Consider the following 27,585-nt stretch of genomic DNA (forward strand, 5'->3'; position numbering starts at 1 on the left):
TTCTAAATACAGCTGAATAAAGTTAACTGTTGTTTGTTAAATATACAGTGGTAAAAACTACACCATTTAGATTAACTCTGTGTCAAAGTGATTGTTTTCCTTACAATAACTGTCATTTTCTCAGTCCTGTATCATTTGTGATCACAAAACAGATGTGCAAATACAAATCAACAAGAAGGCTTAATTTAAATAATAACAACTGATTCTTCACATGCAAAAGCTTGTACAGAGGAGCAGCTTTATAGCAAAACCTGGGAGGAGCAGGATAAAAAACACAGTGTTGTAGCAAGTCAGCCCAGTTCAGCAGAGCACTCTGAGTTCATGTGACATTAAACACATCAGTATTCTTGAACCGCTGCGTCCAAATGTTCTGTAAGCAGATGGATCACCCTCAGGGATAGGGCCACATTCCCAAAGTCATCAAGGCAGAAATTGAACTGCAGAGCTACCCATTTGCTAAAACACAACACACTGTGAACTTCTTTTCTCTGCCAAGAAGCAGGGAGCTGCCTGCTATCATTGCTGAACTCCTCCTGGAATCTCATCAACTCAGCTGGAAACCAGAACACCTACTTTTACATACCACTGCAGCATGTGGTCCAGTCCCATCCTAAGCTGACCCAAGAGTGGCTAGAAGCAAGCTGACAGGCCTCAAAACTGCTGCCTTTGCTTTTGTATATTCACTCTAAAAATTAAAGCATCATAACACAGGCTTATTTTGAAGGGAAGGCCAGATTCTAGACTGTCTAGGGAGCTGAGGTTCTTTCACCTGGAGAGGAACATTTGCCACCTCCAAAACATGCACTGTGTGGTATTCTGCTCCATCACCACAATTCTGTGTCTTTCCAGCTGTAATATGTCAGGAGGTCCAGCTTAACAGAGCCATGCTGCCAAGACAGACAGTATTCGCACACAGTACCCCAAGCTTGTTCTTTTCTGCAAGGACTGCTGAAATGAATTCAATCCATTTGCACCCAAGTATAAAAGAATAGCACCACACCCTGAAAAACAGAAGCATAGATTTATTTAACAAATGCATCTATTTTCCTACCGAACACAACATTTCTGCTCTATCTCCATGCAAGGCCTTCAGCAGCCTCCTCCTTCCACAGCCTGCAAACTTTCTAGATACTCAGTGACAGCCTCCATCTCTGCAAACTCCAGCAGTCTGTTGATGAGCTTATCCAGTGCTTCTTTCCCATTTAGAATTTCCTATGAAAAAAAAAAAAAACAACAAAACCTGGCAAAAGCATTACTGACTGTACATCAGTATAATTCCAAATTGCCCAAGACTCAGACAAGGAGCTCCTGGAATGCACTTTGCCTGGAGTCTTTATCTTGACGCATTCGTTTGCTCACCTCTGCACTCCCCCTGTGTGAATGCAACATGCCATGGTGCACAGCAGTGGAACTTCAGCTGGCTGCCTGTGAGCAGCACACTGATTCCAGCAGCAACAAAAGGAGCTGCTGGTGCATTCCTGCCACGCTTTCATGTAACCCATGCGTTTACATGCAAATCCCCTAGGCAAGAGCAATAGAGGGTTGAAGAACCCAAGTCAAATATAGATTGCTCATGCCAAGATCTAGTTTGTTTTGCAAGCAGAGCCCAGCTAACTTTTGTCAGGCAGTTTATGGTTCCAGTTTCACTCAAGAAAGTAACAAGTTCCCAACACTAAGTAACTGAAAAGTTCAACTAATGAAAGCTGGTTTTATGTGATTGTGGAACTCACAGAACCACAGAATGATAGAACGGTTTGGGTTGGAAGGAACCTTAGACAGCAGCTAGTTCCAACTCCCCCTGCCATGGGCAGGGACACCTTCCACTAGACCAGGGTGCTCCAAGTCCCGTCCAACCTGGCCTTGAACACTGCCAGGGATGGGGCAGCCACAGCCTCTCTGGGCAACCTGTGCCAGTGCCTCACCACCCTCACAGCAAATTTCTTCCTCATGTCTCATCTAAATACTAAAACTTCTTCCCATTCTCCTCCACCATGGTATCTGTGTACCTATTCCCCGCTCCACTGAACACAAACCATTCCATATTCAGCACGCCCTGTGTTCCCTGAAATTACCCAGGACACCTCTGGGTACAATTCGAAAGGCGTGGATCCTTATGTAACAGCATTTACAGTGAACTGGATACCCAAGCCAAACATTGAAGGGTCACCCTAAACTTTGTCCTAAAATTCAAACCATTTTCATAAATTTAATACACAAAAACGCATTACTACATATTTGTTTCCCTGTAAAACAACAATAAATAATCAAGATTCAAGCCGTATGCAGAGATTTACTGAGAAATAAGACCTCAGGCAATCTTAAAATGAAAGTATTTGGTTTCTCTTTCATTTGACTGGCCTGTGAGGCAAGTATAGAAGTTTTTCTTCACTCCAGCATTAGGAGGAGGAAAGACTGGCTTAACAAAAAAAGAAGTCCTTGGTGTCAAGTTTTTCTTGCGGATGTACTAAGCTTCAAGCATCCCAAATGTCACTTGCCAGTTTGGCTGAGGGACTCAGGGAGTTGACTGAGTGCTACAAGTAGGCCAGCAAGCTATATCCTGTGCCAAATATCTTTAACAGCACTGCACAATCAGGCAGGAAAGAAAGTTTCAGCTTTCTAAATCTGTTCTGACAGAGCACAACTGGCTATCTCGATTTCCTCATTCAGACTGTATTGTTTTCAGTAAGTTAATTTCTTCCTGTGGTACAGATAAGTAACTTTAAATACTCCCATAAGCAACCATTACCTTGATATTACGTGCATCATATGAGATCCTGTGGTCAGTGACTCTGTCCTGGGTGAAGTTGTAAGTACGGATTCTCTCTGACTGGGCTCTTGTTCCCAACTGTAGCAAAGCAGCAAAAAAAAACAATTCTATCTTATTGTGTTTAAAAAGAAATAGACTCAAATTCCACCCTCAAGCAGCATACCTAGAATAAACTTTGATGGATCAGACTATTCTGACTACAAACCTAGTGGTCACTGGCTTAGCATATGAGATTTTTAAATACTTTAACATTGCTAAACTGTATTATCATAGAATCACAGAATGGTTTGGGATGGAAAGGACCTTAAAGCTCATCCAGTTCCAATCCCCCTGCCATGGGCAGGGACACCTTCCACTAGACCAGGTTGCTCCAAGCCCCCTCCAACTTGTCCTTGAACACTGCCAGGGATGGGGAAGCCACAGCTTCCCTGGGCAAAACAATGATTTGTGACTCTGTATCACAGACCAAGTTCTTACAGCCCCAGCACATCTGTGGTCCAGCTCTGTAGCTGGAAGAACGACCTAACTCTCAGAAGTCACATAAGGCCAGAGATAGATCTACACAAGTCCTTAGTTCAAAAATGTAAGGCTGGGGGTTTTTTTGGGGGGTGTAGCTCCCACAAGAAATAACGAAAGTGGGCCCCGTTAATAAGCAGCCCAGTCAACGTGTGACAAAGCCACTCCACTGAAGTCTGGGTGTCGTTAGTACCGAACGAGGAGTAAATTAAGACTACGAAGAGTAGTCCTCTAGTGGTGAAGTGCGGGAATGCAAGCCGTTTAGAAGTTAGAAATCAAAACACAGCGTTGCTGTGTGATTAAACACTGTTAAAATACCGAATTAAATGCTAAAAACTGCATAGAGAAACGGGTGTCTGCTCCAGTGGGCGCTGCTGAAAAATTCACCTGCACTCAACACGTATATTTTAAAATAAGGCATTTACTGAATAAATTCTGAAACATTACGAAAAGCAATTCACTTTTGCCTGATTTTCTGCAGTATTCATATAAATGTACATCTAAGTCCTTTATGCAATTCTAAAGGATCTCAAGCTAAAATTATTAACACAAGAGAAATGGCTCACCACTTCCAGTGACTGGCCTAATATCCTGCAGGAATAATACACTTACATGCAACCTGAAATTAGTGATTAAATAGGAGAGCTAAAAACTTCAAAGTACTGAATAATACTGTAATTCTGAAGTAGTTTTATTCCTGGTGATCACTGTTGAAGTTCAGACCACAAATGGGGAAAATATTCAAAGAATGGGAAAAGAATGATAGCATATTTCAAGAGAAAAGCTCACTTTGCATCATAATTTGAGGTAACTCTCTTATAAAAGGTGTTTCTTAGAATCATAGAATAGTTACGGGTGGAAAGGACCTTAAGATCACCTACTTCCAACACCCCTGCCCATGGGCAGGGACACCTCACACTAAACCATGTCACCCAAGGCTCTGTCCAGCCTGGCCTTGAACACCATCAGGGATGGAGCATTCACAACTTCCTTGGGCAACCCATTCCCGTGCCTCACCCCCCTGACAGTAAAGAACTTCCTCCTTATATCCAACCTAAACTTCCCCTGTTTAAGTTTTAACCCATTACTCCTTGTCCTGTCACTACAGTCCCTAATGAAGAGTCCCTCCCCAGCATCCCTATCGGCCCCCTTCAGATACTGGAAGGCTGCTGTGAGGTCTCCACGCAGCCTTCTCTTCTCCAGGCTGAACAGCCCCAACTTTCTCAGCCTGTCTTTGCATGGGAGGTGCTCCAGTCCCCTGATCATCGTCGTGGCCCTTCCCTGGACGTATTCCAACAGTTCCATGTCCTTTTTATGTTGAGGACACCAGAACTGCACACAATACTCCAGGTGAGCCCTCACAAGAACAGAGTAGAGGGGCAGGATCACCTCCTTCGACCTGCTGGTCACTCTCCTTTTGATGCAGCCCAGGATACGGTTGGCTTTCTGGGCTGCTAGCGCACACTGATGCCGGCTCATGTTTATTTACTCATTGACCAACACCCCCAAGTCCTTCTCCACAGGGCTGCTCTGAATCTCTTCCCTGCCCAACCTGTAGCTTTGCCTGGGATTGCTCCCACCCAGGGTAGAACCTTGCACTTGGCATGGTTAAACTTCATGAGGTTGGCATCAGCCCACCTCACAAGCGTGTCAAGGTCCCTCTGGATGGCATTCCTTCCCTCCAGCGTATCAACCGAACCACACAGCTTGGTGTCATCGGCAAACTTGCTGAGGGCGCACTCAATCCCACTGTCCATGTCAGCAACGAAGATGTTGAAGAAGACCGGTCCCAACACCGATCCCTGAGGGACACCACTCGTTACTGGTCTCCAGCCGGACATTGAGCCATTGACCACAACTCTTTGCGTGCGGCCATCCAGCCAGTTCTTTATCCACCGAGTGGTCCATCCATCAAATTGATGTCTCTCCAATTTAGAGACAAGGATGTCATGTGGGACAGTGTCGAACGCTTTGCCCAAGTCCAGGTAGATGACATCAGCTGCTCTACCCCTGTCCATCAGTTCTGTAGCCCCATCATAGAAGGCCACCAAATTGGTCAGGCAGGATTTGCCCTTAGTGAAGCCATGCTGGCTGTCACCAAGCACCTTCTTGATTTTCATGTGCCTTAGCATGCCTTCCAGGAGAATCTGCTCCAAGATTTTGCCAGGCACAGAGGTGAGACTGACTGGTCTGTAATTCCCCGGGTCATCCATTTTCCCCTTCTTGAAAATGGGGGCTATATTTCCCTTTTTCCAGTCATTGGGAACTTCACCTGACTGCCATGATCTTTCAAATTATGATGGACAGTGGCTTAGCAACTTCATTTGCCAGCTCCTTCAGGACCCGCAGATGGATTTCATCAGGTCCCATGGACTTGTGTACATTCGGGTTCTTAAGATGGTCTTGAACCAGATCCTCTCCTACAGCGGGCCCAGGGTCTTCATTCTCACAGTTCCTGCATCTGCCCTCCAAGACTTGGGTGGTGTGGTCAGAGCATTTGCCAGTGAAGACTGAGGCAAAGAAGTCATTCAGAACCTCAGCCTTCTCCAAATCCAGGGTAGCCGGTTCTCCTGATAGCTTCTGGAGGGGGCCTACATTGTCCCTAGTCTGTCTTTTATTCACTACATACCTATAGAATCCCTTCCTGTTATCTTTCACATCCCTAGCCAAGTTTAATTCTAACTGGGCCTTAGCTTTCCTAACCTGGTCCCTAGCTTCTCAGACAACATCCCTGTACTCTTCCTAGGTCACCTGTCCTTGTTTTCACCTTTTATAAGCCTCTTTTTTCCTTCGAATTTTCCTCAGCAGCTCCTTATCCATCCAAGGAGGTCTCCTGGCCCTCCTGCTGCACTTCCTTCTAGTTGGGATGCAACACTTCTGAGCTTGTTTCTTCCTTAAAAGGCTACCTAAACTGTATCAAATAAACTGCTATCTCACTATGTAGTGGCAGGAGTATTTATATACTTGTTTCTTTCAAAAGCTCTGTATGGTCTTATCAAATACTCTGATTTAGAAACAGGTTAAAACACAATCTTGAGAACTTCTGATCCCAGTTTTCACAGAAAGTAACTGTTTACTGATGCCCTACTTGTATACTTGTAACTCTACTTGTAGCTCCGGCCTTAGTAGGGGGATTCAGGACATGATGTAGAGCATTGCCTTTCAGATAAGTTCACCTAGTCTTTTGAGCCTTTACTTTCCAGCTATAGCTGATGCCTCTTTTGCATTGCTTGGGAAGTCTGCAATAGCATTGAACTGGGATAAGTAAAATCCAGAGCATTTCAAACCACAAGATTCTCCTTTGTGAGCACACCTGTTCAGGCACTCACACTCACTTGCTCCATCACTGTCACTCAGTGTCACAAACCTACAACACAGCACCCTCTCCAAATATCAGCAACCACATGTTCTCACCTGCAGTTTTCTGGCACTCTGTTGTTGATTGAGCTGTTTTTCAATGGTCTGCTGGTACATCTTAGCTCTCAGTGTCCGCAGAGCTATGTCCTTGTTCAACAGCTGGGATCGCTCCTGCTGGCACTCAACTACTAGTCCTTTTAATAGAGGGATGCAAGAGAGCTCACATCAAAAGCCCAGTATAACAAAGAAAAAAACAAGCTAAATTAATTCTAACAACACGTTAGGCAAATGAAACCTTCTGGAGTGCTGGTTTGTAGGGTCATTCAGCTGCAGGTTAAAAGGTCATTTTAAGACAGCGGCCAGAACCATTAGTATAGTTTCACACTCTTCACAGCTGTACCAGGGGCTTTGGTCAGTACTACAGAAAAGGCAGGGATACCTTAACATTTCATGAAGGAAACAAGTCTGACATTGCCTCCATAAAATGAGCTCTCTCCAATCAGCATTCTCATGTTAAAGATGTCATTTGCACAGTCTACAGAAGCATTCTTATAACAGTGCAACACAAGTTTTTAAAGTCAGTCTAAATAAGCTCTTGGAGACTGGAAAATTCATTGTTCTAGAAGAGAAGGGTGTCTAAACAATACTGGTGGTCTTGAACTCATGAATAATGAAATAAAGTAAAATAAAGGTCTTTAAAAGAAATCTAGTACTTATTTTTGCTTCTTATTTGATTTCTGAAATAAAAAGGCATATAGAAAACAGCTGTTTTCTGGTCACTACCGGCATTTCCTGTGTCTAAAGAGATTCTGCATCTGAACAGATAGAAATCCACTGAATTTCAATAACAACAAACTCCCAAGAAAGACAGAGTGGTCCAGTCTATACATTATCTTTCTATCAGCAGACATCTTCCTTCCTCTTCAACATATGATAGCATTATCTACAGTACTGAAGCACAATCTATAGTACTATATAACTATATAGTACTGAATGAAAATCTTCAAGCCTACTACTACACAGGTTCCAGCTAGGCAAAGCAACCCTTGGTTGCAAATGGCTGTTATTCCTTAAGGTACAGAGCACAGAGCACGAATTATTTGCATCTTCCATCCCATTCCTGTCACCCTCTAGGTCCTTTCATCCTTCGAAGACAGTGTATTCATTAAACACTCCCTCTGAGGACAAAACTGGCATAATAGGAAATGTCTGACCATCATGCCACTGGTACACAACCCTTCTTCTCACAGGTTGCCTTGCTAGCAGAGGGCAGAATCAGAAGGGGCTACACTTCCTTTTCTTGGTATAAGCCCCAACCCTGCAAACCCACTCTAAGATACAACTTCTGGGATTCCAAGCTTTCCCTTCAGGATAAGGGTGATTTAGGGTGATTACAAGTAGGAAATGCAGCCAGCCTTACCTGTGGGAAGATGCACAATTCTCACAGCACTATCAGTTTTGTTAACATGTTGCCCTCCTGCTCCTTTGGCTCTGAATGTGTCTATACGCAAATCTTTGGGATCCACGTTAACATCAACCTAGAATCAAAGAAAATTGCTACTTTCTGCTCATTCTAAACGTATCTGAATGGCAACAATACTTGGTGTAAAAAAAATACCGTATCTCAAAGAATTGCTCCTAACAGCTATAATTATACTTCAAGAAAGTGCAACGTCAAATATGTCTGCAAAGCAAGTAATGCTTTAAATATTTCACTCATTTTCTTCAAACTCTCACTCTATGTCCTTCACAAAACAAGGGGGGGGGGGGGGGTGGGGGGTGGAATGTGGGGTTGTGAAACAAACCAAAACCAGCAGCTTTCTGTAAAACCACTAGCCTTGGCAGTGAGGCTAAGAAATAAGGAAATAATCAAAAGCTACTTCTAAACAGCAGTACAAGATCTTGGCCATATGTCAAGCCTGAATGATTCTTGCAACAGTGCTTAGAAACATCTAACTGAGGAAAAAATGGGTGTATCCAGATCCAAGTAAGGATTGCAGCATTGGAAATAAAAGCCCATGATGACCTGGACCATAGTTTGAACTCAGTGGATGGGAAAGGAACATTCAGATCTGATCAACATTGCAAGGAAAGCATTACAAGGAAGCAGGAAAGAGTGCAGGGAAAGCCTGCAGGATCTGGTTTTGTTTATTTTATGTGTGAATTGCTGGCTTAAGTGAGAGCTGTCAGTACCAGTAAGTTCTCAGAAGGACTAGCCAACACACTCATTCATACTCAAAGCAGACTGTCCTTGATTTAACAGAGGCCACATGAAACAAAAAAAATGGACCTGCAGAATCACATTACTATGCAACACTGAATATTTTCTGGATATATTCCCTGTCTTAAAACATGACATAATTTAAAATTGGCTTACTGCGAGTGTTGGGGCTGGAACAGTCACTGAAACCACCACTGATTTACACGCCATTTCAGGCAACAGCAAATCTCTGCTAAGTTGCTTCTGATGACCCATTTAAATACGTAAGGTATAGGCCTAAAGACTATCACCTTCCAGAGTCACAGATCTTGTGGTTCACTTGCTGGGGCTTGAACAAAGCACTTGGGTATCAATAAAATCCCCAAACAGTAATGATAACATGGTTTCAAGTAACACCTAAACCAACGGGCAAAGAGGTGAGAAGGGATACACTGCCCTACCATCCTGATTAACAGCTGGTTTACCTCCTCTGGCTGAGGGAGAACAATAACTGACATTGTCCCAGTGTGAATACGCTGCATTCGTGATGACAGGCCCGTCTCAGGGATTCGCTGGACTCGATGAGTCCCTCCTTCATACTTCAGATGCCTGTAGACATCATCTCCCGAAATATGAGCAGAAGCATGATGCAACCCACCTACAGACACAAATAATGTGTGACAAATATAGCACAGAAACACTGTTTTTAATTGCCTTGTCGTGGTGGCATGTCTGAAGAACTACTGTACCTATCTCAGCTGGTGTATAGTTCACAATGTCAAAGGTCCAGCATTTATAGTCTGCATAGTTCCGGTACATCTCAAACATTTCTTTAGTGAACTGTTGGCAGATGTCTCCTAAAAATATAAAAGCGGGACAACATAAATAGCAGTTCACAAAATGGCAGCCACCAGTTTTTAGATTTAGCTGCAACTCTAACCACACTCATTAGACAGATTAATGCTCTTCTTTAGAAAGTACCATTTTATACCATTAACGTACAAAAAGGCATTAAGAATAACCCATAAGAGGTTTAATGAAGTTGGATGGAGGTTTGAAGTAATCCTTATTGTGGAGACTTTGCTGACCTCCAGTTGTTCTGCCAGCTGTCACTTCTAGTATGACATCACTTTTATCGTATTTTTCCTTTGGTACTAGAAGCTGGAAAAGCTGAAAAGAAAGAAAGAAAGGAAAAAGTCATTATCTCTTTCACGACTTTTTATCTCCCCCCTAATTAAATTTACAGCCAGTCTTGACAATTGTCACAGCCTGAGAGCACACCATCACTGATTTATTCTGGCAAACTGGTAAGTAGGACTAAAAACTGTCCATTGGACACTGCAGCTCAGTGCAATCACTGTGGAAATGGGATATGCTGGTGCATCCACAGGAAAGCAAGCCGAAGTCCAGTGCCAGGTTACCTGCTCCAGCGCCAACTACCTATGAACACAAAATTATTAGCTATAACCCAGCCAATCGTTACATTCATCTTATTTTTCAGAAAGTCCCATTTCATGTTATTTCAAATGTGAACATAGAAATGAGCCCAATCACAGAGCTCTCCACTGAATCATTTCAGCTCCTCTGCTTATAATTAATTTCCTCATTGGGTGCTGTCAGCTAAAGAGAAAATGAAAGTCGGCAAGTTCCAACCAGAAATGTTTCAAGAATACACGCTCCACTGCCAACAAAGTGTTACTAGGGTGTCATGTCAAGTCTCAGTAGCACAGGCTCACCATTTTTTAAATCCCCTTCAGCATCTGCAGACAGACAAGCACGCAAGCAAAAGTGACTAAAATAATAAGCTTCTGAGACACAATTGTCAGTAAGAAGCTAGCAAATAATTACTGTTGTCACTTCTTTTCAGGGAAAATACACAAGGTGGACTTCTCATTTACTAAACGCAAGTGTCACAGTCTATGGATAAGATCACAGAGGAACGCTTTTCTGACATCTTTATTTACAAAGCTGTGTAATTTTACCTCAGGCTCACCTTTCTGCACAACACGTTGATTTTTTTATCCAGGGTCTCCTTCTCTTCTAAGGCAAGCTCTAGAAGTTGTTTCTCATCTCTGCTATCTAGCTCTAAATTCCAACAACAGGAATAGATGTTAGTCAATCTCACTTACCTTAGAGCAAATTGTAATACAGCGGTGCACAGACATGCACTGCAGCACACAGAAGCTTGCAGCTGCATTCTGCCAGCATGAAATACCAAGTAAGAGCAGCCCAAGCCAGGATTCACGTTAGTAACTAAATGATCATATTTTCCGGGTCTGCTGGAAGGAGTAATGGATAACCTACCTCTCAATCTCTACCTTAGGGCTCAAAGTCTACATCAAATAGATGCCAGCCCCACCTGACAGTTACTCTCAGTAATACTAATGGTTATGTCATAAAGATTGACAGCCCAGGGATAAATACACAAATGGATTTGACAAAATATGTTAAAACCAGGCCTGCAGACAAGCTGTGTCTTGGTTTCCTTTATTGCAATTTTTCATGCAATAAAATTTTTAATTTCCAGACTTGCCCAGAAACACCCTATCTTCAACAATTTGTAGGCAACTTGTTAAGGTGAGCACCACAAATAACGCTATGACGATACTAATGAGGTTCCTAACCTTCTGTCTTCTGCTATTCAAGAGGCCACTGAGACATGAGAGATGCAAGTCATCAGGAGGTGGAAGACCTCACTTGGGATCTTTGCTTTGCCTAAGGAGATTTCCTTCTCCACAATCTGGAGTACCATGTCCAGTTTTGAGCTCCCCAGTTCAAGAAATGCAGGGAAATACTGGAATGAGTACCACTTATGTGAGTATTGGTGGTCACTGGTGCTCACATCACATCGGTGCCCATTCCTACCTCCCTGCAAACTTGACCTCTAAGAATTCACTTCACCTACCCCTCTGACTCACATCACCAGTGCCAAACCAGCAAATAATGTTTTTCTGCTTCACTGAGTATTGCAAATAGCAACTGTGAGGAATTCAGGTACTACAGAGAAAAGGGTCAGTTTAGGGAGTTAAACAGAAAACAAAGAGCAGTCAGATGACACAAACATCTGTGTTTTAACTTGGCCACATGATAAAGAGTACACATAGAACAATTTGGCTCCATTTAATTAACTTCTTGGCTGTAATCCTCTTTTCATTCTTTTCTTTTCCCTCCTTTCAACCAGAACTCAATCTATTTATCCACATCATAATTTATGGAATTAGAAAAATTCTTCATTATATTTACTTGCTCCAAAAATAGCCTTTTTAAGTTTGCCCACACCCCTTGGTTGTCTCCCTGAAAAGCACCATGAACTCTCATCCTCCTCTATTTACACCACTGGCTATTCATTTTCTCCTGTCCTTTGCTTTTCCCTTTACTTTACTTCAGTATAAGCCACATCCTCTCCAGGCCAATGTTTCCCTCTCTTAATACCTATTGGTGTAAAACAGATGTTTGTGTGCACCTACCCTTCTAACAATGGGTTGGTTGTTTTTTTTCTTGAAATGCTGCACCATTAGTTATCTTATTCCCTGTGTACAGTCTTATTCCTGAAAGGTATTCTTTTTTACCCAACTTCTACTGTAGCAGATTACTGAAAAACAGAAGCTTCTTAAACAACCACCAATTTTTATTCCTTGAAGGACTCCTTGAATATTCTCAGAGAAATGTTAGCTTTTGCCATTTCAATTGGAAGCTGACAATCCTAGGCCTAATGAAAGTTCATGTAATTTGCTCTATAAGTATCAATAAACTGCTAAATGGAATTCCATTTTAATTAACATGGGTAAAGTCTGCATATGTCAAATGTATTAAGCTTGCCAAATCTTTTTTCTTCAGTTCATGTTGCTCTCAGTTCCATGAAAAACAACCTTAAAACAAACATTTCCAAACTATTTCTGCTAGATTACAGATGATCTCTACTCTCCCAAATTGTCTGTATTAAAACCTGAAACTGAAGTGAGGTGACATGAAAACTGGAAAGATGTGTCTGGAAGCAGAAAGCCCTAGCAACACACAAGCTCCCAGGAAGCAGGAAGGACCAGAGCATGCTCCAGGGCTGGCTTAAGTTATTTCAAAGCATTCCTCAAAGGCTGGGCAATGAAGTTCATTGCAAGAAACGTGACTGTTTTGATAGAAGTAAGCAGATGTGTTCTCCTTACCTTTGCACATAGCTTCTAACTCCTGAACTTCTTTTTCAGATTCTTTGATTTCCTGAAATGCAGCTGCAATTGGGGACAGATCGGCACATCTTCTCCTCAGGGTTCCTTGCTCAAAGTCATTTACTGAGTCAGCATTTAACAGATGATTAACCTGCTGGTATTCCTTGCTTAGTGTCTCCAGATATTTCTGCACTGCTTCCTGCTTCCACAATGCTCGAGAATCCTGATGGTTTTTCCTGTGCCTGCTGTTAAAAGACAGAGTGAATGTAGCCGTGTCCAATAAAAATTCTGGTTTCCAAAATCCACCATTGTGCAGTTCCGCTGCACAACCTATCTTCTTTGCAGTGGGAGGGAGAAGACAGCTGGGAAGCTGACTGTGACAGCAGCAACTGGCAAGCAGGCTCTTGAAATGACAGACCCTTTGGAAAGGTTTCATTTTGCTTCTTATTTTTCCACCAGCTGAAATTAAAAGTATACAATACATGGACCAGTGTTATTACCTAGAAAAAGAGATCGTGCTGTTAAAAAACAAACAAACATAGAACTCTATCAAGCCCAAATCCTGTTCTTGACTGGAACAACAAAAATGCAACTGTTACGGATAAAACTATTCCTGATTTAGTCCTTGTTTAAACCAGAAGCTCTTACCAGCAACACTGTGATGGCTGGTGGTTGAAAATGATCTTTTCCCTTATCTCCTCAAACTTAGTTTATTCATGCTGTGGAAAAGCTACTGTAGATATGGCTTTACAGACAACAGCTTCATTTTGCCATGTCTCCCTGAGAAAAATTCAACCATTTAATGCCTTAGTGGTGAAATGAAAATGTTGCTGAGCGAAAATGAATCTTCCAAAGGTACAGAATTCTACATAAAGAATGTATGGGAAGTCCAGAATTATGCGCAAAATTATATCCACTACCATAACACGATATCATTTTGCCAGCAGAACATCAGTAACAGCAAACAGCCCCTGAAACAGATTAGTCAATAGGACCCCAAGATACCTGCAAGAAATTCCCCATATATGTACTATGTAAGACATGGGAACAGTGTTTTATATCCCATTTACTACTTCCTGTGATGTATTTACACATACATGATATAAATATTTTCTATCCAAAAAGTTAATAAGAAGTTGGTACCCTGAAATACAACCTGTATTTTCTGAGACAACTGGCCTACAGCTTTGCAGGATATCAGGCTCCCCTGACCATCACTGCTGCTTTAGGAAAGATCTTTTCCTCTTCATTTTCTACCATCAGTGTTGCAAGTTATGCTATGAATTCTGGCTCTGCTCTAAAAATTTATATTGGAATGCAAGGGTCTACCAATAGGAAATAATTCATGTTCTAGGACTACCCACACAGAAAAGGTCTAACAAATAAAGAAGCACTCCTTGATATCTCTGCCAGTGCCGCAATCCCATCTGTCTACTGATTTTTACAAGAAAGTGGATTCAGAGAAAATGAAGGCATTAAACAGCATCTCCTTGAAACCTGTCCAGACTAAACAACCCCAGTTCCCTCAGCCATTCCTCATAAGACTTGTGCTCCAAAGAACAATTAAAAAAAAAGTAAATAAATTGTTATAAAAAATTATATCTCTCCATACAGGAAAGCATTATCAATATTGTGAACACTTTAAGAGATTTTTAAAAGAACTTCTGTCAACTGCAGATGCTGTTAACCCCATAAAACCGAATTCAGACACGCAGTACACAGGTACACAGAAGGAGGCTGCGTTTCGATGCAGACTGTAACACGGACGACTCAGTGCCGCGCCGCCAAGCCAACCTTTCACACACCGCACCCTCCCGGCACTGCTGCCCCGAGCAAAGCACCCGAAAGCCGAGCAGGAAGTGCCCCTGCCAGCGCTCCCCCATCGCAGGGGTGCGGGCGGACGGGGAAGGCTGAAGCAGACCGTGAGGGGCGCGGGGTCTCGGTTCGGCTCCGGTCCTCAGCAGCCTCCGGGGAACTCCGGAACTCACCTCTCGCACGCTTCGGCAGCGGACGGAACCCGCCTCAGAACAGGAGGCCATGGCAGACGGGAAGTGGAGCGGAAAAGCTCCCAGTCCCAGCATGCCTGCTGCAGAACACGACTCCCGCCGTGCCTCCGCCCGCCCGGCCTTGCCTTCACTGCCTCCTCCGCCGGGGCTGCCCCCAGCGCAGGCCTTTGAGCACCGCTGCCGGTGAAGGTAGCTTATCTTTGCTCTGTCAAAAGCAAGACCCGAGATGAAAAGTAAAAATGGGGAACGCGCCCTTGGAAACAGCTCTTCGTTGTCGATATCCTCTCAGCTGTACAGTAACACAGTCTGGCTTCAGGAGTGCTTTAGGAGAAATGGCAGGAGTGACAACAAATGGGAATACTTCTTATTTTCCAGCCTCCAAGCTATTATATTACATATATTTTTCCGTGTATTTTCCCAAAACATGGGCTGGAAATAAATGTTTCATACCTGGTTACTAAAAGAGTAATTTCAGAGAAGTCTGCATAAAACTATGTTAAGTTCCACTTTATGTCAAAGCTCACCGTTCAATTATGCTTAAAATGGATTATAACTACACTAGTAAAGACAAACACCACTTACTAAATATTAATGAACTGTTCAGATTTATCATTATGCTAACAGGCTGTGGCTTCCTAACAAGGTATTTTTTAAAAGATACTATGCATACACACACTTTGAAAATATTAAACAGATTATACAACTATCTCCCTAATTATCACAGAATCACAGAATGGGTTGGATTGGAAGGGATCTTAAAGCTCACCTAGTTCCAAACCCCCTACCATGGGCAGGGACACCTTCCACTAGACCAGGTTGCTCAAAGCCCCATTTAAAAAGATTTCCAGAACACTGGGGTATTTTTATATCTATAATCACCTAAAAAGCTTTCTTCCCAGCTACTGTCATTCAACAGGATTAACAAAAGAAGGTAAAAATTTGGTATGTGGCACATAAAACACCACTGGGATTTGGTGAGGTAAGTATTCCAAAAGACTGAAAATGAAACCGATGGATGGGGATGACTTAAATCCAATCTCACCAGCACGTGAATGATAACTGACCACTAACGTAGATCTGAGGACAAACTCTGTCTTGGCTCTATCCACAAAGACAGAATGTAAGGCAGACAGAATGCAAGGCAGACAGATTAAAAGACTCTTCCAGAGAATGGGATCCACCCCAGAGCTGATCCAAACTAGAGAAAGGCCACAGCAAACAGCATCCTGAAACCTCAGTGTTTCTCCCCCTGGCCTGAGCGTGCAGTGCTGTACCATGGGAGATGCCCTCGTCCAGACGCCATCCCCACCACGCCTCACCCTTCATCCACTATGGTTTACACCTCAGTGAAATGAAATAGTGAAATTATCCTTGCATTGGCCTCTAAATGTGGAATCTGATACTTGGGAAGGTAATCTAAGGGAGGACAACTAAAACCATGAAAACTGTAAGCAAACCACACACTCAAAAATTGATTTTAAAGAGTAGGGTAGGCAAAGGAAAAATTAACCCAGCTTCTACTCCAGCTGGTAATGGTTCTTACATTAAATCCTCTGATTAAATGCGATCATGATTCAGATTGATTGCGGGCAAATTATTTAAGTGTGAATAGAGACTGTAACAAACTCTGAGCCTGCTCTCCCCAGCAGGCAGCAGGCCATGCAGTGACCATATGGCCAAGAGAAAGGGCTGGGTGCTATACTGCCAGTTAGGGTTGCCAGATACACTGTCAACCACAGGACATAGTCCATGCATCTCGTATTCAAAACATGTAAGATATACTCTTTCCCTAAGTTTACTTATGCTTTTAGAACGTGATATGGGAAATGAGTATAAAAGATGGGAAATCCCACCGCTGTCTGTGCTCCCATCCCCTTTATGATTTGCTTTGATACCTTAAAAACTGCGTGGCTGAAGCAGCTGCCTGTGGACCCTGTGAGACCCAGTGTTATGGGGTGCAGGCTGCTTGGGGCAGGGTGCCACTGCCTTCCTCAGCAACCACGGCAGCCCATGGTGGGTGCAGAAGGGCAATCCTAACCTGCCAACTGCTTTAGAAACTGGAGGCAAAGAAATGGCTCATCAGACAAAACAGGCTCCAGGCCTTACAATGTGCTTGGCTGGAAGGCAGGTCCATGCCCTTAAAGAGGCCCTTTTTTACCCAGGGGGCCCTAACTGGAGTTAGTGGTCTGCAAGCATCCTGCTGAAACTTCTATAGATACCAACCCACACTGACAGGTCATGGAATAATGTGAAAGACATGGCAAAATCACAAGCGTGTTACGAAGTATCTATCACTTTAACATTGCTCCTGCCCTTTCAACCCAAATAGTTTGTCAACAGACTTCTGAATTCTTTCTGTTTGAAGGAACAATTGGTGACAGAATCACACGCGTCTTGAATACAGTCCTGTTTATTAACAAAGCCTGTAGAAAGCGCTTTGTTTTGTCCAGCACAGTGTGATTAAATGACAAGAAGTTCTCTTGACTGTGCTCCCAAACCTCACTTTCAACTAGAGCTCTGCCTCCCTCAAAAGCTTGTTTCTTTGTTTATTCTCTCCCAGCTAGTCTACAAACATTTCTTTTATTGCCTCCTTGCTTTCCTTTTCTTGTTGCTTTTAATCCAGGATTTGAATACAGACACATATCTAAATACAAATCAAACCCGTGCCTCTTATTTGCAATTTGCTGATTTTCAGGCAGCATTCTTTCCAGGAAGCAGAAACCTTTAGATGTCAAGAACAACCTCACTGCTTCAGACTAAAGGTCCACCTAGCACAATATTTGCCTGACCATCTTGGAGATGCATCTGTTTATCACTCAACTCAACTGGAGACATGTCTTTTGCTAAGACGGAAACCTAGAGTTCATAAAGTCAAGGCTAGTTACAAAAAGTGCTGAATACATGCTGTGGTACAAACAGGCTCTGAAAATGATGCAGCAGGGCAAAGACAAGTTGTCCATCCTTGTCAAAAGTATTCCTGCTTTGTAGAAAATCAGATACTGAATACAGCAGTACTATGTCGTTTAGCAGAAGGAACAGTGAACTTGAAAATGCATGTGGAAAACACACATACTGCTATCAGTGATCCAGGTGACTGACATCATTAGAAGCATGTCAGAACAAAAACATGAGGAATAAACACAATAAAGATATGAAGAAACTTATTACATACCATAGTTCTAACCAGATTAACAAAACAACACTGAAAACAACCACCACCCACAACATTTGCCATAAACTGATGCTCAGCTAAGAAGAACTAGGAAAAGATAGGCTGTACTTCTTTAACATTCTCCTTGCCTTTGCTGTTTTCATCTCAAGAGGCTCCCAAAGCCTACTACTTTTTTCTAATTAGTAGTCCCCAAGTTAGGCCACTGTCCAGGTCACTTTCTTCCAAGAAATTTTCTTCTCCCTTTTTCTCTCCTTCAGACTGAAAGGAAAGCAGCTATCATATCCATCAGCTTCAGCAACACTTGCAAGAAGTCAAAGACCTGCTGCTTGTAATCCTCAGTCATGGCCACACTCACCTAATTTATGCATAACCAAATCAAATATTTTAAGCTCATAAACTGCTTAAATTGGCTTTTATTATATACTGCTTTCCACACACTTCCTTTACTGTGGGTAGGAACACCTCGTGCCTATCCTAGTCATCATCAGGGACAGTAGGTGAGTAACCATGTATTACAAAATTAATGTCCTTTTAATACATACCAAAATATAATTAATATATTTCAAGGGTAATTACATAAAGGGATTCTAACTGAAGCTGACTAATTTTTGCCCTGTGAGATGGTCTCTTTAATTGGCTGTAACCTTGACAGTTTAACCAGTTTTCTTTCTAAGGAAATGCTCCAGGCCATGTGGTTTTAATGTTGCTGTTTGTCTGACGTGTTTGGGGTTGGTTTTTTTACCTGTTAATTTTTTTGCAAAGTTTCATTTAAGAACCATTTCTGGAAATAATAAAAATCTATTCTCAACAGACCTTAAACCTCCTTTGGCGAAGGAGCAACGCCATGATTAAACTCTCACTGTTCCAAGCATGCACAATAAAGTTTTACATAACCGACTGCTGAAAAATGCATTAATGCAATAGATGACATCCCCGCTCACTCCTAGTCGGCGAAGTTTGCTGTTGTTTCCTTAAATACCAGCCAGGGCGCAGCAAGCACACAGCCTCTCCAAGCGCTGCAGTTTCCAGGCACTTAGCTCTCCTCCAGCAATCCCTCCCGGGCAGCCTGGCTCCCCACAGCCCCACTCTGAACGCGCTGTTGGGATGGCAGCCACCAAAACTAGGTTACTAAAGGCAGAGAGGCAGAACAGCGAGCGCGCAAACCTGCTTTCTGCCCTCCAGCCGCGACTGGGAAAGGCTACAAGCTGCAAACCCCTCCTCACCCGGCTGCCGCGGACCCCGCGTTGGACGCAGCCATGACCTGGGCGAGCGGGAGTTAGCATTTGTTAACAATCCCCGCGGGTGGGTGTCCCGTTTCCCCTCCTCCCCTCGGGGCGTTGCCGAGGGAGCCCCCCTCAGGGCCGGCCGCCGGCCTCACTCAAGGCAGGAAACTCCCCTCAGTGCCACCGAGAGAGGAGAGCCACTAGCACCGAACAACGGCGCGTCCCCTCGGACAGGGCATGCAGGACGGAAGGAGGGGGGGGGCCGTGTCTGAGGGGGAAGCGGCGGGGGCAGCCGGACGCTGTGCGCCTGCGCGGAGGGGACCCCGGCTGCCATTTTGCAGCGTCAGGCGGCGGCGAGGCCTCCCCGGCAGCTGCGCAGAGGGGCCGCGCTCGCGCGCCGCGGCTGAGGGGAGCCGGCGGGGAGGGCGGTGCAGGCCAATGAGTTGAAGAGTCGCCGCTCGGGCAGGAGCCGCGCCGCTGCCGCCCCGCGGAGTTTGGGCTTTGCCTCCCCTCGCTTTCCCGCTCCTCCCTTCCACACCGACAGCCGCTTCTCCTGGGCCGCCCCCGCCAGCTTTCCTTCCCTTCCTCCCTCTGTCCCTGCAGCCGTGCCTGCCCTGGGGCCGCCCGCACCATGCCGTCCGTGCCGCTGCCGCCCAAGGAGAGCAACCTCTTCAAGCGGATCCTGGTGAGCCACCGGTCCCGTACCTCTCTCTTCCTTCCGCCGCCGCTCTTCGCTACTCTCACACACTGGTTTCGCTCGGTGCCCTCCGACCCACGGCGCGGGTTACTTCGCCGCTGCCGGAGTTGGCTCTGGCTGAGCGAGGGAAGATGTGGCGGCCTCTCTTGCCCGAGGGAGCCGGGGCTGCTGCCGTCTCGTCCCGGTTCGTCCACGTTACCCTCCTTTGTTTGGGCGCAGCCGAGCAGGCCGAGAGACCCCCCCCTCCCTCGTGTGGGGGCCCGGCAAGGGCCGGTGTCGCCCCCGGCCGGGCGAGGGCGGGAAGCAGGGCGGGAGCCGGCCAGCCGCCCGGGTCCGCGCTTCTCCGGGCACCCTGCCCGGGACGGTGCCTCCAAGCTGAGCGCCGGCCGCGGGGTTCGGCAGCGCGTCGTCGCCGTTCCGTCCTCCTTGTCCCTCCCGCCGCAACCGGGCGGAGGCGGGCCGTACCCGCGCCGTACCCGCGGTCTGGCGGGCGGGTGGAAGCGGTGTCTCGGGGAAAACTGTCATTCCATCCCCGCTGCGGGTCTGGGTTCGGGGTGCGTGTGCTGCTTCCCCCGTGTCACCACGCTTGGGAGGGTAGAATTCCTTGGAGCACGGTGCGAGGGTCGCGGGGCTTTGGTGTTCCAAAGCCTATGTCCATAGGTACTTCATTGTCAGCAAGGACGTCAGTTTTAGCATAGGGACTAGATCAAAACTAGTTCACTGAGCTGTCTTAAGTGTAGTTGAAGGCGCCTGGTGGTTTAAAGTATGACTCTGTACGCCCTTTGGAAGACTTGTCTCAGTTTCTCTGTGCTCGTTCAGTTATTACATTGGCCTGCTTCAGCTCTTTGAGATCTAACGGTGCAAAGGACGTTTAGTGTTTGTGAGGTAACTTTAAAGAAAGAGCTCACTTTAAGTTTCTGCTCAATCACTGTAATATTTTATAATGCTAATTCTATGGAAATAAAAAGCACACATGCACACCCCAAGAAAAAAAAACCTCCACCACAACCCACAGCCAAAACACCAGATTATCCTTTTCATTAACTTTTCTGTGTGACAGTAATGGGGTTCTAGCCTCAACAAAGTTTTGTGCCAGTTTTCTCATCTGTGGGCAGAGGAGGTCTCTGCAGCACAGTGGTAATTTGTTGGCAGGCATGAGTTTTTTCAGTTATATTGGGATTTGTTAGGCTGGTTTCAGTAACTGTGGTTAAGAGGTGAGTGTTTTGGCCTCAGGAATCTGAGCTCAGAACAAACAGCTTGTGTAAGTCTGTGTACTCTGTATGTAGCTAGTGTATTTCAGCAGGTGCTTCATAACTGTTTTCTTTTACTTGCTTTTGGTTTGGGTAGTGGGCAGGTTTTAAGGCTTAGTATTTCTTAATGGTGATTTGTTGCTTACTGCATGCTTACGGTATGCATCTTAGTAAGTCATTCTAGCACTCCTCTTTCTCTCTGCTAAAAATAAATGACTAATATTAGAACCGTTAAGTGATTATTCTTACTAGTAGCAAACAAGTTTGCACTAACAGTCACTTCTGAAGTTTTTTTCAACTGGAATGTAGAAGAGTTTTTCTGGAGATCATATTTTAGACAACTCCCCCCCCCCCCCCGGCCTTTTTAACTAAGCAGTGGGCAAAGCATAAGTGCTTAGGCAAGGAAAAAGAATTGCATAAAACTTCAGTGAAGCCTGTGTGGAAATTTACCGCTTTAGGAACTGTGACCAGCCACTGAACCAGTTAAACCTTCCAAAGGCTTTAGAAAGCAAGTAATCACAAACTTCTACTTGTTAGCTTGTCACATCATACACTGGTACCTCTTGAAATACTTTCTCTAGTTAGCTTTGACTTTCATGGTGCACTTTTTTCTGGCATGTTAATGTCTGCATAGTAGAAGTTGAACCCTTCTGTTGCTTGACATGTTTCAGAGGGTTTTAGTGTAGTACTATAGCTTATAGTGCTGAGGCAGCTTTTTGCCTGCTCTGGTACTGCCAGAATACTTGAAATTATTAGGGATACTATGGGCATTTTAAAAAGGGGGGGGGGGATGTGGGAGGCTGTATAACACCTTACAAGCTTGTAGTGATTTAATGACTTGGAACAGATGCAAGGAAACTGTAGTCATACATTAAGATGAAATATTTTTACAAACACTCTGGAGAATTAGCAGTTATGAAATGGGAGCCTCATTTGGAGATCATGGGAATTACTTAGGAGTCAGTGACTTGGTGTGTGTATGTAACATGCAAGAACAAGAACCGAGTAAGAGCAAACCAATCTTACTGGAGCCACCTAAACTAGTGTGGCCTCCTGGAGTTCAGTGTGAGCTCTGAAGTCTGCTCAAGAAGCTGAGTAAACGGCCTTTAAGCCACATCAATTTATGTGCCTGTATGCTTGGCAGTCCTTGAACAAGCTGACATAAAACTAGCTGTGTTGTGATTAGAGAGCTAATAGCAATTGCAGCATAGATAATAGTTCTAGTTTCTCTGTACTACTGAAAGGTAGTGCTAGCAGTTGTTTTTCTCACTGTCCTGACTCCCAGGTCTGTTTTGTTTCTAAGCCTTACTTCCACTCGTATGCAGGGGGGTGGCTCCTCAGACTGGTGCTCTTCCCCTGGGAGGTGTGATGGCGCTTGCAGGGGTGGTGTTGCTTGAGAGGGAGGGGCTGAGCAACTTCAAACTTCAAGCTCTTCTCTTTCACTTCTCGGTCTCACAGAAGGCCTGGAGGAAGTGTTTGAAAGCTTCCTGGCTCCCCCTTTGTGAGAAGAGAGAAAGGCATCCATAAAGAAGAATTAATACAGGAATGGTGGGGTGTTTCTTGCCACTTAAAATCAGTCTTCAGCTCATGTGATTTTTTTAAGTGGATGGGGCAGATGTAATCTAAAATAAACATGTATGTGTGGTAGCTTAAAAATGCTTCGGGTTAACATTGAAGTTTGGTAATGTCCATTTGGTGTTAATTTCTGGTAAGCTTAGGCAGATTTTTTTATTTTGTGTCTTTAAAACAGTTGTAAGATTGCCTTCAAAGTATGTTTCGGTTTAAGTAGCTTTGGGTTTTGCTTTTTTCCCCTCCACCTGAGAACCCAGATTATAAACTGTGTCTCAGCTTAAAAGTGATTCTGTGAAGCCAAAGCTTAAAACTAAATCAGCCCTGTCTGTACAGAGCATGGTAGTAGTCCTTACGAATGCTTTAGAGGAAAGCTGCAGGGTTGTTGTCATATTTTCATGGCATACTTGCCAAATTGTTTTTGTTTTGAGAAATGGTTAGTGTCTTGTAGTAATTGTTGGTGTCTGCCCAGTGTCACACAGTATAAGATACTGTTGTTTTGTGCCCGATACAACTGTGTATAGTATCATGCCTGTAAATAATTAATTCTTTGATTTCCTAGTGAATTCCATGCTGCATAAAATAAGGTTTGCTGCTTTAATTGCAAATGTGCTTCCCTTGAGGAAGGTCTAGCCTGTGAATATTTCATCCTGTTTTGAATGAGCTAAGTCCTAGTACCTCTTCAGGTGCAAAGCATTACTCTTACTGAGACCAGTTTAGGCATTTACTCTTACTTGACTTCAAGTAATTAAACACAAAGTCTGCAAGTACATCCCTTTGTAGTGGTGACTTGCTGCTGCTCAGTTCATTCAGGCGTGTATCTCCCATTTTTTGTGGCTGAGGAAATCTTAGAAATTATCTTAAGTGCCCTATCTCTGAGGAGGTGTTCCACTTCCCTGTAGTGTCCTTTTTGTTCCCCGACTTCTGTAATAATCTTTAGAAATTTTTCTTTGATAAAAGGTAAGTATGGAAGTGTTTGTAGAAGTTAATTTAATTCAGTCTTATTCATAAAATTCCAAGAGTTTTTAAATTTTATTTGATGAAATGATAATAGAGTATAAGCATGCAAATAGTCTCCTGGTAATGATGTGTGGGAGTTATCCAAACTATTAAACTCAGTAATTGGGAAGGTATGATGCTTTGCTATTTAATGCTTCCCAAAGGAGGTGAATGATAATAGCTGAGGTAGCCATTGTGATCTGGAGTGGTGGATATTGGGAGTCTCTGTTAAAGATCCATTTTTTTAACAATAGGACTATGCAGCTGTCAGTAAAAATCTTTGGATGTAACTAGTAAGGCTGTTTTGTGGTGTGGTTGTTAACTTGTGCTGTTAAGGAGGAGCAGTGTAGGAAGAGTGTAGGGTGCTTCCTTGCTACTGACTTTCAAAGGAGATGCTGAGGATGCCTGGCCAGCTGCAGACTACTAACATGGCTGAATTGTGGAGGATAGATACTAGAGTAATGGTAAGAGCCCATAAGACTTCCATGAGGAAAAATCGTGCTTCACAGTTGTCAGAGATTTAAGTGAGTCTGATTTAGAGAAGAAATTATTCCAAATAAATATTCTTCTCTTAATTTTTCAAAAGGAGCTTGTAAATGTCACTGTGGAAGACTCATAAAGCAAGCTTCCATGGAGTGGTGCTGGTTGGTTATTCACTCTGGCCTTTTCTTAAGGAAAGTTCCTGTGCAAATAAATGATAGCTTGTCAGAATGAAGTCCCATTGTATTTTGTGCTGGAACTTTTTCCTAATTGCCTGTGGTTATATTGAACAGAAGAAGTGATGAATAGTGAGAAGAGTTCAGTTGTACTAAGGTACTTGCACAAGAAGTGTAGGCTGTGTGGAAGTACTTCATTTTTCTGGAGTAAGTTGCGTCATAGCAAGTAAAATTGTTTGTAGATAAATGTTACACTTGTAAATCCTAACTTGATGTAGACCTGATGTGGCCTGTGAGCTGGATTGCTCAGGTTGGAGGATCTGTTAAAACATTTTCATTGTACAGAAACTGAAAGCTGGTGAATCCTCGGAAAAGAAAAAGGCTGTTATGCCACTGAAGTACGCTGCAAGTCTACATGTGCAACACCATGTGCCTTGTTGTTTCCCTGGCCCTGCCCCAACCCATAAGCCTCCTCAGAAGAAGGATGCAAGTATGAAATGACCTTCTTGAAGGAGAAAAAACTTAAGATTCTGAAATTATGAATGATCTGGAGAAGTTAAATAGAGACTTGCCTGTTTTCAAGCTATCCTGCCTAGCTTTTATTTTGGTAGAAGTGGTGGCTGCAGAGTGGCAGGGTCCAAACAAACAGTTCTTAACAAGAAGGTAGCTATACTGTGGAACCCTTTGCTGCACAAAATCTAGTAGCTATGGAAAGATTTAGGCACTTTGAGAGGGGGTCTGTGGAGGGGAAGCCTTTGCTGTTTTGTGTGTGTTAAGATACTTCTTTTGTTTCAGAGGATTGGTAAGGCACAAGTAAGTGGAGGCTGAGAACATTCTGATGAGAACTGTAATAATGCTGGTTTTGCTCATAAGCCCTTCCCTATGTGTTTAACACTTTTATCTTGTCTTTAGTAGCCTGTAACAGGTGGGTTTGATCTCTCTGGCCTGATCTGTTAATTCATGCAACTGTTTTGTATGAATTACTGAAATCTTTTATGGAACATTGGGGTGAAGTAGACTTTAAGGCTTTTATTGGTAACTGCTGTGAACTTACTTTTAAGATGTCTAAATAGAAATGAAACTTTTTAAAAGCCTGAGATTTTTTTTTATATATATAAATGTGTGTGTGTGTGTGTGTGTGTATATCGGGTCTCACCAAACAGGGCTGATGTTGATGGTTTCATTTGCTAGACTGCTCACACATGCAGTTCCACTAGCTTGTGGAGCACCTGCTCAGTCGGAGTTCTCGCTGGGCAAATTATAGTTTTATCCCAGGAGATGTGGCAGATGGGTCTCTTCAATACTTCCACACAAAGTGCAGGTTAAAAACTAGGTGAAAATGTATGACAGTGGTATGACTTGTCTAATTTGTAGTGTTGCTGTTATGCTTTCTGCTTTGCAAGGGCATACATGTGTTCATAAATGGTAGAGAGCTCAAACTCAAATAGTGAGAAAGCTACACATCCGAAGTACTTGTATGCAAGAGATCTTTTGACTGCATATTCTGTTGTTTCTGCCCTTTCAAAGCAAAAGGAAAAAATGCTGTTGCATGCAAAGAGTCATAATAGTGAAATCTTGGATATTACCGTGACATTAGTATTTCCATCAAAATGTTATCACTGTAGATGTTGCTGGCCACTTGTTCTATTGTACACCACTGTCTGTGGTCTGACTCAGCACTGTTCTGCATTTCCAAGTCGCCAGGTCTGGGGAAGAACTATGTGGCCTGTTTATTTCAACAGTTGAGCCAGCAAGGCTGGAGCTATGTTACCTTCCTCTTATTTCAGCTGATGAAGTTAACCACTCTTACCAGCAGAGAGTTGGTGTGGCCATACATATATAAAATACCAGTATGATTTGGGGGAAAGAATAGAAGTATTTCTACTTCATATATATGAATGAAATATAATTTCACTGATACTCTGAAAGGGTTGTCCTGGGACTAGGAATCAAAGATGTTGTGAGAGTGGGAAACCATTAGTGAACTCTTTCCTTGGCCTTCATGAGCTGAAGCCCCATCCAGCTGATACTTCTCTCCCTGCCTCTATTCTCTTAAACATCGGTGAACTGAAATAAGTGTGGAGAAAGGGTTGCTGTTTGGGGAACCTTGTGTAGATGTCCCTATCTGTCTCTGTAATTTAATAGTGTTGTGATGCTTTCTTTTCCTGTATCAGTATTGCAAAGTATCCAACTATTTAATGATCCACAGGGCATTTCCAACATAGATGCTGAACTCTTTCAGAATTGAATTGTATATAAGTCAAACAAGGTGCTGTCAGACCTTGCCATCAAAGTGGTAAATAATTTAGTAATTATTATTTGTTAGCACAGGTATAGTAAATACTGACTTCTGCCCAAAATCTGAATAAGGTACTCTGCTAACTAATTTCTTCAGTTGCTGTGAGAAGCAGAGGTTGTCTGTTAGAAGTAGATTACATTGTTTCATAGATGTGCAATAAAACAAGGAAGGCTTTTGAAAAGGTACAAGTGTTAAAAGCCAATTAAGAAGAATACTGACAGTGTGCTCATGTTCCTGTATTGATTATACTTGGGTTTGGTCAGAAATGTGTATTAATAATTTGAACAGCCCTTAAATACTTGTCAGATAGCTTGCAGGAAAAGTTGCCCATCAGAACTGCAGTCAGTGATAACTTTGAGGGTTTTTTTATTACTGAACTTCTTGATCATTGTGGTATGGAGAGATTGTCAGCAGAACTGACTTCCAGCATTGCTTTCCATAGGGCTTGATGTGTAACTCTTGTCATTTTCTCTAGGCATTCCACATCCAGTTCTTGGGTTCCTTCCTCACTCCCGTTAGTGTTACACAATAGACATACAGTCTAAAAAATGGATGGTGTAAGCGTAGAAAATAAAGGACTAAAATTTTATTTAAGTGAATCCTAACTGTTGCCAAAAAAAATGTTTTGCAGTAAAATCTTGGTAGTGAGTGAGAGGACCCTAGCTAGCAAGAAGGATGGAAGTGTTGAGAGGTCTGCAAGTCAGATTATATGGA

The 27,585-nt window shown here is 43.4% G+C and overlaps 2 protein-coding genes across 7 annotated transcripts in view; one reads left to right on the forward strand and one right to left on the reverse strand.

Annotated features, from left to right (window-relative positions):
- Positions 1-1,007: 1,007 nt before the first annotated feature.
- On the reverse strand, positions 1,008-20,552 carry MTRF1 (mitochondrial translation release factor 1). 4 transcript variants are annotated; one of them, XM_061457281.1, is made up of 10 exons: positions 20,032-20,552; positions 13,001-13,459; positions 10,834-10,925; positions 9,929-10,010; positions 9,590-9,697; positions 9,326-9,498; positions 8,061-8,178; positions 6,698-6,834; positions 2,747-2,845; positions 1,008-1,212 (listed from the first exon to the last, which is right to left on the reverse strand). In XM_061457281.1, exons 2-10 carry the CDS (start codon positions 13,434-13,436, stop codon positions 1,090-1,092), a joined length of 1,368 nt encoding a protein of 455 aa, XP_061313265.1. In that variant the 5' UTR covers positions 13,437-13,459; positions 20,032-20,552; the 3' UTR covers positions 1,008-1,089. The 4 variants fall into 4 exon arrangements, with proteins under 4 accessions (XP_061313265.1, XP_061313264.1, XP_061313263.1 ...); XM_061457280.1 differs by lacking the exon at positions 20,032-20,552 and adding an exon at positions 14,989-15,140; XM_061457279.1 differs by lacking the exon at positions 20,032-20,552 and having other exon boundaries at positions 13,001-13,499.
- NAA16 (N-alpha-acetyltransferase 16, NatA auxiliary subunit) overlaps positions 19,439-27,585 on the forward strand; it is a 63,112-nt gene continuing 54,965 nt past the window's right edge. For all 3 annotated transcript variants that reach the window (XR_009744096.1, XM_061457276.1, XM_061457277.1), the window contains exon 1: positions 19,439-20,086. Coding sequence is in view for 2 of the 3 variants with exons in the window: in XM_061457276.1 (XP_061313260.1) it covers positions 20,033-20,086 (54 nt within the window). In the remaining variant the exon portion in view is untranslated. The remainder of the gene's footprint in view (positions 20,087-27,585) is intronic.

Source organism: Pezoporus flaviventris, unplaced genomic scaffold (genome assembly GCF_033815535.1).
Source record: "Pezoporus flaviventris isolate CSIRO_AGI_PZ_B2104156 unplaced genomic scaffold, CSIRO_AGI_Pfla_v1 ptg000025l, whole genome shotgun sequence".
Lineage (NCBI taxonomy): Eukaryota > Metazoa > Chordata > Aves > Psittaciformes > Psittacidae > Pezoporus > Pezoporus flaviventris.